Here is a 15,549-nt window from a genome sequence, read left to right as displayed (position 1 = left end):
TCACTCTCATTGGTTGGAGGACCAACGCGCTCGTTCAGTCCTCCGGTCACGTCGCTCCCCCCTCTATTGGTTGAAGATCAGCTCCGCCCACCATTCACTCTCATTGGTTGGAGGACCAACGCGCTCGTTCAGTCCTCCGGTCACGTCGCTGCCCCCTCTATTGGTTGAAGATCAGCTCCGCCCACCATTCACTCTCATTGGTTGGAGGACCAACCGCTGCTCCTGCTCTCCGATTGGTTGCCGGACCACCTTAGTGTCCCATTGGCTGGAGGGCTCACCGGCCCCGCTCTCGAATTGGCTGGAGGGCCAATCATCCGCGCTCTCTCATTGGTTGTAGGGCCAACATCTCCTGCAGTTTCATTGGCTGGAGGACCAACGGCCCCTGGTCTCCCATTGGCTGGAAGATCAACAGCCCCTGCTCCCACATTGGCTGGATGACCAACAGCCCCTGGTCTCCCATTGGCTGGATGACCAACAGCCCCTGGTCTCCCATTGGCTGGAAGACCAACAGTCCGTGGTCTCCCATTGGCTGGAAGACCAACAGCCCCTGGTCTCCCATTGGCTGGAAGACCAACAGCCCCTGGTCTCCCATTGGCTGGAAGACCAACAGCCCCTGGTCTCCCATTGGCTGGAGGACCAACAGCCCCTGGTCTCCCATTGGCTGGAGGACCACCGGCCCCTGGTCTCCCATTGGCTGGAGGACCACCGGCCCCTGGTCTCCCATTGGCTGGAGGACCACCGGCCCCTGGTCTCCCATTGGCTGGAGGACCACCGGCCCCTGGTCTCCCATTGGCTGGAGGACCACCGGCCCCTGGTCTCCCATTGGCTGGAGGACCACCGGCCCCTGGTCTCCCATTGGCTGGAGGACCACCGGCCCCTGGTCTCCCATTGGCTGGAGGACCACCGGCCCCTGGTCTCCCATTGGCTGGAGGACCACCGGCCCCTGGTCTCCCATTGGCTGGAGGACCACCGGCCACTGGTCTCCCATTGGCTGGAGGACCACCGGCCCCTGGTCTCCCATTGGCTGGAGGACCACCGGCCCCTGGTCTCCCATTGGCTGGAGGACCAACGGCCCCTGCTCCCCCATTGGCTGGAGGACCACCGGCCCCTGCTCCCCCATTGGCTGGAGGACCACCGGCCCCTGCTCTCCCATTGGCTGGAGGACCAACAGCCCCCCCCCCCCCCCCAGCCCAGGAGGGAGATTGTGTGCAATGAAGATTCCCAGGGTTTGGGGGAACAGGAGAGGAGACTATTCCATGGGGATTTGTCTGCCTGGCTGTCAGTTTTTATTTTGATTTCCTGGCACAGATGATTGAAGAGGAGGGAATTCCAGTTGAACGTGGAGCCACAGGGACCTGGCCCAGTGTCTCCATCGGTCAGAAGTTGAACTTCACTGGCCCCTGAACGTGGATGAAGAAACATACTTGTTGTGTCCAGGCGGCAAGAGATTTCTAACCTCGGCGTGATCTGAAAAGCGTCGAGGCGTGCTCGTAGGAAGAACCTCAGCCGGTCACACGGACTGAGAGACGGGGCTCCGACCGTGGGAGGGAGCTTTACCCGGTCACACGGACTGAGAGACGGTGCTCCGACCGTGGGAGGGAGCTTTACCCGGTCACACGGACTGAGAGACGGTGCTCCGACCGTGGGAGGAAGCTTTACCCGGTCACACGGACTGAGAGACGGGGCTCCAACCGTGGGAGGAAGCTTTACCCGGTCACACGGACTGAGAGACGGGGCTCCGACCGTGGGAGGGAGCTTTACCCGGTCACACGGACTGAGAGACGGGGCTCCAACCGTGGGAGGAAGCTTTACCCGGTCACACGGACTGAGAGACGGTGCTCCGACCGTGGGAGGAAGCTTTACCCGGTCACACGGACTGAGAGACGGTGCTCCGACCGTGGGAGGAAGCTTTACCCGGTCACACGGACTGAGAGACGGGGCTCCAACCGTGGGAGGAAGCTTTACCCGGTCACACGGACTGAGAGACGGTGCTCCGACCGTGGGAGGAAGCTTTACCCGGTCACACGGACTGAGAGACGGGGCTCCGACCGTGGGAGGGAGCTTTACCCGGTCACACGGACTGAGAGACGGGGCTCCGACCGTGGGAGGAAGCTTTACCCGGTCACACGGACTGAGAGACGGGGCTCCGACCGTGGGAGGGAGCTTTACCCGGTCACACGGACGGAAAAAAAGAATCATTCACGGCACGGAGAAACCACTTGCGTGCTCCGCTTGTTGGCGAGTGTTCAAGCCACCCGCAGAGACGCTCGACGGCATGGAGAAACTGTGGGAATGTGGGCACTGTGAAAAGGAATTCCGATCTCCGTCCCAGCTGGAAATTCACCGACGCAGTCACACCGGAGAGAGGCCGTTCGTCTGCCCCGAGTGTGGGAAGGGATTCACGCAGTCATCCAACCTCCTGAAGCATCAGCGAGGGCACACCGGGGAGAGGCCATTCGCCTGCTCCGAGTGCGGCAAGGCGTTCACCCAGTCCACCAGCTTCGTGGCACACCAGCGGGTTCACACCGGAGAGAGACCATTCAGCTGCTTGTTCTGTGGAAAGAAGTTCAGGAATTCGTCCAACCTGACTGCACACCGGCGCGTTCACAGTGGGGAGAAACCGTTCACTTGCTCTGTGTGTGGGAAGGCATTCACTCAGTTATCGAGCTTGTTGACACACCAGCGACTACACACTGAGGAGAAACCGTTCTCCTGCTCGCAGTGTGGGAGAGGATTCAACCAGTCAACCAACCTGCTGACACACCAGCGAGTTCATACAGGCGAGAGGCCATTCAGCTGCCCCACTTGTGGGCAGAGATTCGTTACTTCTTCCAACCTGCTGACTCACCAGCGAGTTCACAGCGGGGAGAGACCGTTTACCTGTTTCGATTGTGGGAAAGGATTTATTCAGTCCTCCACTCTGCTGATACACCAGCGAGTTCACACCGGGGACAGGCCGTTCACGTGCTCAGAGTGCGGGAAGGGATTCACTCAGTTGTCCAGCCTTCTGACGCACCAACGAGTCCATTCCGAGCAGAAACCGTTCACCTGCTCGCAGTGTGGCAAGGGATTTGTTCAGTCATCCAATTTGTTGACCCACCAGAGAGTTCACACCGGGGAGAAACCATTCAGCTGCTTGCAGTGCGGGAAGGAGTTCAGTACTTCATCGAACCTGCTGATGCACCAGCGGCTTCATAGTGGGGAGAATAACTGATCACTGATTGATGAATGCTCTGACACTGGTGAGTTTGTGAGTGACTGCAGAGTTTGGATGCCATTGTTATTGCTGCTGTTAATCACATAGGATTGACAGTCTGAAAACAGCATTGTTTCGGTTGATGTTACAATCCCATAACTGTGGAATTTAACATTCTGGATATGTCACAGATGTTCGCTTTTTAAATGTGCTATCAGTATTAACTGTGGAAAAGGATATGGAAGATGTAGACTGTAGGGAAATAGATGGTGACATCTTGCAAAATGTCCAGATTGCAGAGGAGGAAGTTCTGGATATCTTGAAATGGTTAAAGGTGGATAAATCCCCAGGACCTCACACAGAGGGTAAATGTATGGTTATCCACTTTGGTGGCAAGAACAGGAAGGCTGATTACTACCTAAATGGAGTCAATTTATGTAAAGGGGCAGTACAGAGAGATCTGGGTGTTCTTGTACACCAGTCAATGAAGGTAAGCATGCAGGTACAGCAGGTAGTGAAGAAGGCTAATAGCATGCTGGCCTTCATAACAAGAGGAATTGAGTATAGAAGCAAAGAGGTTCTTCTGCAGCTGTACAGGGCCCTGGTGAGACCGCACCTGGAATATTGTGTGCAGTTCTAGTCTCCAAATTTGAGGAAAGACATTCTGGCTATTGAGGGAGTGCAGCGTAGGTTCACGAGGTCAATTCCTGGAATGGCAGGATTACCTTACACTGAAAGACTGGAGCGACTGGGCTTGTATACCCTTGAGCTGAGAAGATTGAGAGGGGATCTGATCGAGACATATAAGATTATGAAACGATTGGACACTCTGGCAGCAGGAAACATGTTTCCGCTGATGGGTGAGTGCCGAACCAGAGGACACAGCTTAAAAATACGGGGTAGACCATTTAGGACTGAGATGAGGAGAAACTTCTTCACCCAGAGAGTGATGGGTGTGTGGAATGCTCTGCCCCAGAGGGTGGTGGAGGCCCAGTCTCTGGATTCATTTAAGGAGTTGGATAGAGCTCTCAAGGATTGTGGAATCAAGGGTTATGGAGATAAGGCAGGAACAGGATACTGATTAGGAATGATCAGCCATGATTATATTGAATGGCGGTGCAAGCTCGAAGGGCTGAATGGCCTACTCCTGCACCTATTGTCTATTGTGTACCCTAGAACTCTGTGGGAAGCTAGAGAAGTGATTGCTGGGCCTCTTGCTGAGATATTTGTATCATCGATAGTCACAGGTGAGGTGCTGGAAGACTGGAGGTTGGCAAACGTGGTGCCACTGTTTAAGAAGGGTGGTAAGGACAAGCCAGGGAACTATAGACCGGTGAGCCTGACCTCCGTGGGCATGTTGTTGGAGGGAATCCTGAGGGACAGGATGTACGTGTATTCTGAAAGGCAAGGACTGATTAGGGATAGTCAATATGGCTTTGTGCGTGGGAAATCATGTCTCACAAACTTGATTGAGTTTTTTTGAAGAAGTAACAAAGAAGATTGATGAGGGCAGAGTGGTAGATGTGATCCATATGGACTTCAGTAAGGCATTCGACAAGGTTCCCCATGGGAGACTGATTAGCAAGGTTAGATCTCATGGAATACAGGGAGAACTAGCCATTTGGATACAGAACTGGCTCAAAGGTAGAAAAGAGAGGGTTGTTGGGGAGGGTTGTTTTTCAGACTGGAGGCCTGTGTCCAGTGGAGCGCCACAAGGATCGGTGCTGGGCCCTCTACTTTTTGTCATTTACGTAAATGATTTGGATGTGAGCAGAAGAGGTACACTTAATAAGTTTGCAGATAACACCAAAATTGGAGGTGTAGTGGAGAGCGAAGAGGGTTACCTCAGATTACAACAGGATCTTGACCAGATGGGCCAATGGGCTGAGAAGTGGCAGATGGAGTTTAATTCAGATAAATGCGAGGTGCTGCATTTTGGGAAAGCAAATCTTAGCAGGACTTCTATACTTAATGGTAAGGTCCTAGGGAGTGTTGCTGAACAAAGAGACCTTGGAGTGCAGGTTCATAGCTCCTTGAAAGTGGAGTCACAGGTAGATAGGATAGTGAAGAAGGCGTTTGGTATGCTTTCCATTATTGGTCAGAGTATTGAGTACAGGAGTTTGGAGGTCATGTTGCGGCTGTACAGGGCATTGGTTAGGCCACTGTTGGAATATTGCATGCAATTCTGGTCTCCCTCCTATCGGAAAGATGTTGTGAAACCTGAAAGGGTTCAGAACAGATTTACAAGGATGTTGCCAGGGTTGGAGGATTTGAGCTACAGGGAGAGGCTGAATAGGCTGGGGCTGTTTTCCCTGGAGCGTCGGAAGTTGAGGGGTGACCTTATAGAGGTTTATAAAATCATGAGAGTCATGGATAGGGTAAATAGACAAGATCTTTTCCCTGGGGTCCAGACGTCCAGAACTAGAGGGCATCCTATATCTCCAATTAGAAAGTGCTTCACAGCGGCATCTCCATTGTGAGATTAGAGTCATAAAGTCATAGAGATGTACAGCATGGAAACAGACCCTTCAGTCCAACCCGTCCATGCCGACCAGATATCCCAACCCAATCTAGTCCCACCTGCCAGCACCCGGCCCATATCCCTCCAAACCCTTCCTAATCATATACCCATCCAAATGCCTCTTAAATGTTGCAATTATACCAGCCTCCACCACTTCCTCTGGCAGCTCATTCCATACACGTACCACCCTCTGTGTGAAAAACTTGCCCCTTAGATCTCTTTTATATCTTTCCCCTCTCACCCTAAACCTATGCCCTCTAGTTCTGGACTCCCCCACTCCAGGGAAAAGACTTTGTCTATTTACCCTATCCTTGCCCCTCATGATCTTATAAACCTCTATAAGGTCACCCCTCAGCCTCCGATACTCCAGGGAAAACAGCCCCAGCCTGTTCAGCCTCTCCCTGTAGCTCAAATCCTCCAACCCTGGACAGCATCCCTGTAAATCTGTTCTGAACCCTTTCAAGTTTCACAACATCTTCCCGATAGGAAGGAGACCAGAATTGCACGCAATATTCCAACAGTGGCCTAACCAATGGCCTGTACAGCCGCAACATGACCTCCCAACTCCTGTTCAGGCAGCATCCGAGGAACTTCGAAATCGACGTTTTGGGCAAAAGCCCTTCCAGCAACACATTTTCAGCTCTGATCTCCAGCATCTGCAGTCCTCACTTTCTCCTCCCTTCATCAGGAATAAAGGCAGAGAACCTGAAGCGTGGAGAGATAAGCTAGAGGGGGGTGGGGGTGGGGATAGAGTAGGAAGAGCTTCAGGGCAGAGGAAATGACCTGGGAAAGTTCCTCGGATGCTGCCTGAACTGCTGTGCTCTTCCAGCACCACTGATCCAGAATCTGGTTTCCAGCATCTACAGTCATTGTTTTTACCTCGTTGATTTTAACCCTACTGCGAATCCTCTTGCAAGGATGCCTGCCTTGAAGAAGTTTTCCTCCTCTCTCTACAAGAATCTCAGGGAGTCTCTCTCCCACTGCAACTCCCAGGTCATTTCCTCGGCCCTGAAGCTCTTCCTACTCTCTCCCCACCCCCACCCTCCTCTAGCTTATCTCTCCACCCTTCAGGCTCTCTGCCTTTATTCCTGATGAAGGGCTTTTGCCCGAAACGTCGATTTCGAAGTTCCTCGGATGCTGCCTGAACTGCTGTGCTCTTCCAGCACCACTAATCCAGGATCTGGTTTCCAGCATCTGCAGTCATTGTTTTTCCCTCCCAACTCGTGTACTCAATACTCTGACCAATAAAGGAAAGCAGACCAAATGCCGCCTTCAGTATCCTATCTACCTGCAACTCCACTTTCAAGGAGCTATGAACCTGCACTCCGAGGTCTCTTTGTTCAGCAACATTCCCTAGGACCTTACCATTAAATGTATAAGTCCTGCTGAGATTTGCTTTCCCAAAATGCAGCACCTCGTGTTTTTCTGAATTAAACTCCATCTGCCACTTCTCAGCCCGTTGGAGGACGGGAAAAATTTCTAGTTGTAAGATCTGCTCCTTTTTTTTGAGGTATTTTAGGAGCTGGAGGTGATTTCCTCGAATTCCAGGAGCAGTAATTACTGTTTTAGATGCTGTCGCATTGTTTTGGAACTTTGGGGAAAAAATAAAGTCAAAACAACAGCAGTTTTAAAAGGGAGAAGAGCAGACAAGGGAAGCACATGGTGAGGACAGTGCAGGGGGGAGAGGGAGAGAGAGAGAGAGAACCGACACAGTTACCGCCTTTGCTGTATTTGAATTCATGTGTCGCTGGACATCTGAGTGCGTCTGGGAAAATTAACAAAATTCACAACTAATCTGGGAGGAACCGGTTTGGTCGAAGTTCACAACACAGAATCAGATCAGTTAATTGTTGTTTTAAGTCTGTCCAAGAGAAAGGCTGTATTAGTGAGTACAGTGGGTTCTTTCTTGGTTATATGTTTTTGGAGACAAGTCTCTTGATTAAACTTAATATATAAGCCACAGCTATTAACTTAACCTGGGGGCAGTGTTTGTAGAGGAATAAGACGGTGTTATTTTCTGGGTCTGTAGATTGTGAAGGAGCAAAAATGGCCTTTGCAGTGAGATGTACTTCTTGTCAGATGTGGGAGTTTAAAGAGAGTTTAAGGGTTACTGTGGATTGTATCTGCCATAAATGCTGTTGGATGCGAATCATATCAGATTAAACTGACAAAGTACTGAAAATATTGAACTGTTTCACAGGCAGATCAATAGAAGCTTCCTAAACCGATATGGATATTTGGAAGTTATTGAGTTCAGTCAGTACGAGACAGAACCCACAATGCAGGCGGAGTTGGAAACTGAGGCAGTGGAGGTGACCCCTGTAATTGAGACAAAAAGCAAGGCTGACCCTAATGCTCACCAGCTCGAACATTGCACTTCTAGCAAGTAGTCAAGACGTTACAGAAAAGGCAGGGATATAATGTGGAGATAAACACTGATCAGAGCCGAGAGAGGGTGGCGCTGGAAAAGCACAGCTGGTCAGGCAGCATCTGGGGAGCAGGAGAGCCGACATCTCGGGCAGAAGCCCGCCCTTCATCATTTTCCTGCTCCTGGGATGCTGCCTGACCTGCTGTGCTTTTCCAGCACCACTCTGATCTCCTCCAGCGTCTGCAATGCTCACGTTCTCCTGATCAGCCAAGTGAAGAAATCCAAACTGGCTGTGACAGTGGTGTCTAAACGTTCCGATTGTTGGGATGAAAGAAGGCGTTGACCTAAATTACCCCTCGGAACTTGGGAGATGGTGAAGGAATCACCAAGAATTGTCCGGCTGACTGGAACGTGTACCCCTCTGGGACGGAAACCTCCCAATCTCCTCAGAAAGGGGCAGTGGCCTCAAAACAAATCAATTGTGTTACTGTCTCCACAGATGCTGCTCAGTTTCTCTGGCAGTTTTTTGCTTTTGTCCCAAATCTCTGTCAGATGCTCTTACTCCGTTACCTTCTCCTGCTCCTCGGATGCTGCCTGACCTGCTGTGCTTTTCCGGCACCACTCTAATCAAGTTTCTGGTTTCCAGCATCTGCAGTCCTTGTTTTTACCTGACTCCTTTGCCTTTCCTAACTGAATCGAACAAGGAATCTGCGTCACTTGAGCCTGGAAAGCTTTTCAGTAACGAAAGAATGGAGGCAAGGTTGGATGGAAGTCCAGCTGAGCCCAGGCTGGACCAGAGAGCAAACTCCTGGGCTCTTACTTTTGATCCCACACTCGGTTAACCCTTTCCCATCCTCTTGCATGTCCACCTCTCCCTCTTTTCAAGACTGACTCATCATTTCTCCTTCATGGAAACTGCAATCTGACCCTACATTTCTTTCAGCTGGCAGTGTTGGTTCACTTTTTTTTTCTTACTTTTTTTTCTCTTTCTTTTTTTTTTAAAACCCCCACACTACCACCTAAATGCGGTAGTGCTTATTTTATCCCCAGCACCCATGGTGTGTGTGTGTGCAGGTGTGAGACACAGTGAAAGACACAAAGTGCACCAATCTTTATTCAATTTCCACCACCAGGAAGAAAGGAAAACACCTGGGTGGCCAGTGACAAACACTGCCCTTCACATCAAAGGGCAGTGCTGTGTGATCAAAACAGTGAAGGGGAGGGTAGGGACTAAATCAAAATAGAGTTGGAGGGAGAAATGATACACTCCACTCCCTGCGGCGCCCACCTCTCCCTGAACAACTCCAGGGTGTTGGTCGACACCGCGTGCTCCTTCTCCAAGGACACCCGGGCTTTAACGTAACCGCGGAAGAGGGGCAGGCAGTCGGCCCTAACGACCCCCTCCACGGCCCGCTGCCTGGACCTGTTAATGGCCGGCAGTGTTGGTTCATGCTTTGCTCTGATCGTTCTCACATGGCTGAGTTGTTTTTTCTGACAAGGAGTGATTCTGCTAAGAGAAGTTCACGGGACTGAAAACTTGTAGAATAGAAACCGAGACCAATGAAAACTGGAGAGTTTTTAATTTGAAACAAACGGGTGCTTCCGACATTGTCGAATAAAGTAGTGACACCAGTATAAATTTTCAATGCTGAAAACAAATTGAATCATGTGGATCTCAAGGAAACTGCTTTGTGCAGCTTTGACAGCACAAAATGAATCCATAACCATCAACATTTCTGAATTTATTTTCAGTGTTTCGAACTGTTAAATCAGCAAGTCAGCTGTCTGCTGGGACGATGTCATCTGTGCAGAGACTTGTTGACCCTTGCACAGAACGGACTAGGTTTGAGGAAGGGCAGGACGTTTGTCCTTTCCACGGATGTTGCCTGACCCGGTAAGCTCTCCCTGCTTTGTCTGTTTCAGGACCAAGAGCAATTACTGTTCAAAACATCGGGTGTTTCTCTTCAAATAAATACTGGCAAAGAGTCAAAAATAGCCCTGCCAAAGATTACGCTCATTTACATCACCATTACGAACAACTTAGCATGGGGAAGCTCAGAAAAAGCTGTACAATTGGAATCCAATGCAGTTTCAGTTTATGGTATTCGTTTCTGGTGCGGGGACGGCGGGCTGGGTGAGCCCTCCCGGTTTGGGGACGGTGCGCTGGGTGAGCCCTCCCGGTTTGGGGACGGCGGGCTGGGTGACCCCTCCCGGTGCGGGGCCAGCGGCCTGGGTGACCCCTCCCGGTTTGGGGACGGCGGGCTGGGTGAGCCCTCCCGGTGCGGGGACGGCGGGCTGGGTGAGCCCTCCCGGTTGGGGGACGGCGAGCTGGGTGAGCCCTCCCGGTTTGGGGACGGTGCGCTGGGTGGTTTGGGGACGGCGGGCTGGGTGAGCCCTCCCGGTTTGGGGACGGTGCGCTGGGTGGTTTGGGGACGGCGGGCTGGGTGAGCCCTCCCGGTTTGGGGACGGCGGGCTGGGTGAGCCCTCCCGGTTTGGGGACGGCGGGCTGGGTGAGCCCTCTCGGTGTGGGGCCGGCGGGCAGGGTGAGCCCTCTCGGTGTGGGGCCGGCGGGCAGGGTGAGCCCTCTCGGTGTGGGGCCGGCGGGCTGGTGAACCCTCTCGGTGTGGGGCCGGCGGGCTGGGTGAACCCTCTCGGTGTGGGTCCGGCGGGCTGGGTGAGCCCTCTCGGTTTGGGGCAGGCGGGATGGGTGAGCCCTCCCGGTTTGGGGCCGGCGGGCTGGGTGAACCCTCCCGGGTTGGGGCCGGCGGGCTGGGTGAGCCCTCCCGGTTTGGTGACGGTGCGCTGGGTGAACCCTCCCGGTTTGGGGACGGTGCGCTGGGTGACCCCTCCCGGTTTGGGGACGGTGCGCTGGGTGAGCCCTCCCGGTTTGGGGACGGCGGCCTGGGTGACCCCTCCCGGTTTGGGGACGGCGGGCTGGGTGAGCCCTCCCGGTTTCCGGATGGCGGGCTGGGTGAGCCCTCCCGGTTTGGGGACGGCAGGCTGGGTGAACCCTCCCGGGTTGGGGACGGCGCGCTGGGTGAGCCCTCCCGGGTTGGGGACGGTGCGCTGGGTGAGCCCTCCCGGTTTGGTGACGGTGCGCTGGGTGAACCTTCCCGGTTTGGGGACGGTGCGCTGGGTGAGCCCTCCCGGTTTGGGGCCAGCGGCCTGGGTGACCCCTCCTGGTTTGGGGACGGCGGGCTGGGTGAGCCCTCCCGGTTTCCGGATGGCGGGCTGGGTGAGCCCTCCCGGTTTCCGGATGGCGGGCTGGGTGAGCCCTCCCGGTTTGGGGACGGCGGGCTGGGTGAGCCCTCCCGGTTTCCGGATGGCGGGCTGGGTGAGCCCTCCCGGTTTGGGGCCGGCGGGCTGGGTGAACCCTCTCGGTGTGGGTCCGGCGGGCTGGGTGAGCCCTCTCGGTTTGGGGCAGGCGGGATGGGTGAGCCCTCCCGGTTTGGGGCCGGCGGGCTGGGTGAACCCTCCCGGGTTGGGGCCGGCGGGCTGGGTGAGCCCTCCCGGTTTGGTGACGGTGCGCTGGGTGAACCCTCCCGGTTTGGGGACGGTGCGCTGGGTGACCCCTCCCGGTTTGGGGACGGTGCGCTGGGTGAGCCCTCCCGGTTTGGGGACGGCGGGCTGGGTGAGCCCTCCCGGTTTCCGGATGGCGGGCTGGGTGAGCCCTCCCGGTTTGGGGACGGCAGGCTGGGTGAACCCTCCCGGGTTGGGGACGGCGCGCTGGGTGAGCCCTCCCGGGTTGGGGACGGTGCGCTGGGTGAGCCCTCCCGGTTTGGTGACGGTGCGCTGGGTGAACCTTCCCGGTTTGGGGACGGTGCGCTGGGTGAGCCCTCCCGGTTTGGGGCCAGCGGCCTGGGTGACCCCTCCTGGTTTGGGGACGGCGGGCTGGGTGAGCCCTCCCGGTTTCCGGATGGCGGGCTGGGTGAGCCCTCCCGGTTTGGGGACGGCGGGCTGGGTGAGCCCTCCCGGTTTCCGGATGGCGGGCTGGGTGAGCCCTCCCGGTTTGGGGCCGGCGGGCTGGGTGAACCCTCTCGGTGTGGGTCCGGCGGGCTGGGTGAGCCCTCTCGGTTTGGGGCAGGCGGGATGGGTGAGCCCTCCCGGTTTGGGGCCGGCGGGCTGGGTGAACCCTCCCGGGTTGGGGCCGGCGGGCTGGGTGAGCCCTCCCGGTTTGGTGACGGTGCGCTGGGTGAACCCTCCCGGTTTGGGGACGGTGCGCTGGGGGGTTTGGGGACGGCGGGCTGGGTGAACCCTCCCGGTTTGGGGACGGCGGGCTGGGGGGGTTTGGGGACGGCGGGCTGGGTGAACCCTCCCGGTTTGGGGACGGTGCGCTGGGGGGTTTGGGGACGGCGGGCTGGGTGAACCCTCCCGGTTTGGGGACGGTGCGTTGGGTGAACCCTCCCGGTTTGGGGACGGTGCGCTGGGGGGTTTGGGGACGGCGGGCTGGGTGAACCCTCCCGGTTTGGGGACGGCGGGCTGGGGGGGTTTGGGGACGGCGGGCTGGGTGAACCCTCCCGGTTTGGGGACGGTGCGCTGGGGGGTTTGGGGACGGCGGGCTGGGTGAACCCTCCCGGTTTGGGGACGGCGGGCTGGGGGGGTTTGGGGACGGCGGGCTGGGTGAACCCTCTCGGTGTGGGTCCGGCGGGCTGGGTGAGCCCTCTCGGTTTGGGGCAGGCGGGATGGGTGAGCCCTCCCGGTTTGGGGCCGGCGGGCTGGGTGAACCCTCCCGGGTTGGGGCCGGCGGGCTGGGTGAGCCCTCCCGGTTTGGTGACGGTGCGCTGGGTGAACCCTCCCGGTTTGGGGACGGTGCGCTGGGTGACCCCTCCCGGTTTGGGGACGGTGCGCTGGGTGAGCCCTCCCGGTTTGGGGACGGCGGGCTGGGTGAGCCCTCCCGGTTTCCGGATGGCGGGCTGGGTGAGCCCTCCCGCTTTGGGGACGGCAGGCTGGGTGAACCCTCCCGGGTTGGGGACGGCGCGCTGGGTGAGCCCTCCCGGGTTGGGGACGGTGCGCTGGGTGAGCCCTCCCGGTTTGGTGACGGTGCGCTGGGTGAACCTTCCCGGTTTGGGGACGGTGCGCTGGGTGAGCCCTCCCGGTTTGGGGCCAGCGGCCTGGGTGACCCCTCCTGGTTTGGGGACGGCGGGCTGGGTGAGCCCTCCCGGTTTCCGGATGGCGGGCTGGGTGAGCCCTCCCGGTTTGGGGACGGCGGGCTGGGTGAGCCCTCCCGGTTTCCGGATGGCGGGCTGGGTGAGCCCTCCCGGTTTGGGGCCGGCGGGCTGGGTGAACCCTCTCGGTGTGGGTCCGGCGGGCTGGGTGAGCCCTCTCGGTTTGGGGCAGGCGGGATGGGTGAGCCCTCCCGGTTTGGGGCCGGCGGGCTGGGTGAACCCTCCCGGGTTGGGGCCGGCGGGCTGGGTGAGCCCTCCCGGTTTGGTGACGGTGCGCTGGGTGAACCCTCCCGGTTTGGGGACGGTGCGCTGGGGGGTTTGGGGACGGCGGGCTGGGTGAACCCTCCCGGTTTGGGGACGGCGGGCTGGGGGGGTTTGGGGACGGCGGGCTGGGTGAACCCTCCCGGTTTGGGGACGGTGCGCTGGGGGGTTTGGGGACGGCGGGCTGGGTGAACCCTCCCGGTTTGGGGACGGTGCGTTGGGTGAACCCTCCCGGTTTGGGGACGGTGCGCTGGGGGGTTTGGGGACGGCGGGCTGGGTGAACCCTCCCGGTTTGGGGACGGCGGGCTGGGGGGGTTTGGGGACGGCGGGCTGGGTGAACCCTCCCGGTTTGGGGACGGTGCGCTGGGGGGTTTGGGGACGGCGGGCTGGGTGAACCCTCCCGGTTTGGGGACGGCGGGCTGGGGGGGTTTGGGGACGGCGGGCTGGGTGAACCCTCCCGGTTTGGGGACGGTGCGTTGGGTGAACCCTCCCGGTTTGGGGACGGTGCGCTGGGGGGTTTGGGGACGGCGGGCTGGGTGAACCCTCCCGGTTTGGGGACGGCGGGCTGGGTGATCCCTCCCGGATTGGGGACGGTGCGCTGGGGGGTTTGGGGACGGCGGGCTGAGTGATCCCTCCCGGATTGGGGACGGGAACCCTCCCGGTTTGGGGAGCTCAATCCTTTGAGTCTTGAATGAATATGGCACCAAGATCCTCTAAATTAAGCACAAATATTCAAGATTTCCAGACATTTTTTGGCGCAGCATCCCCATTACTGCTCTGGTGACAATTCAACTGAGCCACATCAAATCTGGACAAAGTCAAAGCTCCCTTGCTGTTAGCAACTGAGAGCTTGTCGAGTCTGAGGGATAAGAATGTTCTCTCTCCTCTGTTCAGTCGATTTACCATTCCTGCTTCCGAAATTCCCCGGGAATTGTTCCCCCTGACTGCTTCCATCACTCATTCGTACCTCAAGGATCAGTCCTGGAGAAATTCTGAATTTGTGAGATGTGTTGAATTGGCTCAATATACCAATGACCTTAATTATATCTATATGTATGTATGTATGTATGTATGTATGTATGTGTGTGTGTTTATGTGTACATTTGCAACAACTTTGAATCCTTGCACTGTTCACGTGTTTGATTGCAGTTTGTGGAGTTTTGTAATTAACTTACATTGAGAAAACAATATCCCACAGTGCCTCAGAGGAATTTCTCCACCTGGCCTGGAGAGGCAGATGTTAACAACCATGTGGAGGTGCCGGTGTCAGACTGGGCTGGACAAATCGCGCACACCAGCTGGTTACGGTCCGACAGGTGGATTTGGAAGCACAAGCTTTTGGAGCGTTGCTCCTTCAGCAGGCGGTCGTGTGTTCATCAGGTTCAGCCACCTGCTGAAGGAGCAGCATTCCGAAAGCAGCTGCTTCCAAATCCACCTGTCGGACCGTAACCTGGAGTTTGTGTGAGATTTTTTTCAGATAAGAGTTTTACACCACGTGATTCCTCTCACCCCACTTTCCAGTACTTGGAAAGTTGTGCTACGGCACCTCAACCGATCATCCAAATACCAACTAAATGTTGAAATGATTTCCGCCCCTACCATCCTTTCAGGTAGCAAGTTCCAGGTACAGAGGAATCTCGATGATCCAGCATTCGATTAACCAAATTTGGCATTCGCCGAACAAGATCACAAACTTCCGATGCTTGGCCGACTTATGTGATCGGGCATTCAATTAACCGCACAAAATACTCACCGCCCGTGTCCTTCGGATAATCGAGGTTCCTCTCTACACGCATCCCACTGGGTACAAAATTCTTCCCTTAAATCTCCTGCCCTTTACCAGAAATCTAAGCCCCAGTTATTGATCCTTTGACGAACTGGGAAAGTTCCTTCCTATTAAACCCCATCCCGGATCTGACCCACTGCAATCAGGAAAGGGGAGTTGGAATGGAGAAAGCTGGCAGGTTTGGCGGCCCCTGTGAAGAGAGGCCAGAATTCACCTTTCAAATCTGATGATTCTTCAGTTCCAAGCAAGCGT

At 56.2% G+C, this 15,549-nt stretch overlaps 2 protein-coding genes across 3 annotated transcripts; one reads left to right on the top strand and one right to left on the bottom strand.

Moving 5' to 3' along the window:
* Nucleotides 1-203: 203 nt before the first annotated feature.
* Nucleotides 204-1,120, bottom strand: LOC148143487 (uncharacterized). Its single transcript, XM_087975209.1, has one exon. The coding sequence runs from the start codon at nt 1,118-1,120 to the stop codon at nt 311-313; it is 810 nt and encodes a 269-aa protein (XP_087831335.1). The 3' UTR covers nt 204-310.
* Nucleotides 1,108-10,267, top strand: LOC148143486 (uncharacterized). 2 transcript variants are annotated; one of them, XM_087974219.1, is made up of 2 exons: nt 1,108-3,242; nt 9,838-10,250. In XM_087974219.1, the coding sequence occupies exon 1, from the start codon at nt 2,276-2,278 to the stop codon at nt 3,212-3,214; it is 939 nt and encodes a 312-aa protein (XP_087830345.1). In that variant the 5' UTR covers nt 1,108-2,275; the 3' UTR covers nt 3,215-3,242; nt 9,838-10,250. The 2 variants fall into 2 exon arrangements, with proteins under 2 accessions (XP_087830345.1, XP_087830344.1); XM_087974218.1 differs by having other exon boundaries at nt 1,474-3,242; nt 8,323-10,267.
* Nucleotides 10,268-15,549: the final 5,282 nt, after the last annotated feature.

This window comes from Chiloscyllium plagiosum, unplaced genomic scaffold (assembly GCF_037043375.1).
Source record: "Chiloscyllium plagiosum isolate Xiang-an unplaced genomic scaffold, Cpla_swu_hap1 HiC_scaffold_27, whole genome shotgun sequence".
In the NCBI taxonomy this organism is placed as follows: domain Eukaryota; kingdom Metazoa; phylum Chordata; class Chondrichthyes; order Orectolobiformes; family Hemiscylliidae; genus Chiloscyllium; species Chiloscyllium plagiosum.
Note: the sequence above shows the minus strand (reverse complement) of the source record. Positions and strands in the feature narration are given on the sequence as shown.

Excerpts from the sequence above, each read along its gene's own strand:
- LOC148143486 (XM_087974218.1), top strand. The coding sequence starts at position 2,276 with ATGGAGAAACTGTGGGAATGTGGGCACTGTGAAAAGGAATTCCGATCT.
- LOC148143487 (XM_087975209.1), bottom strand. The coding sequence starts at position 1,120 with ATGGGGGAGCAGGGGCCGGTGGTCCTCCAGCCAATGGGGGAGCAGGGG.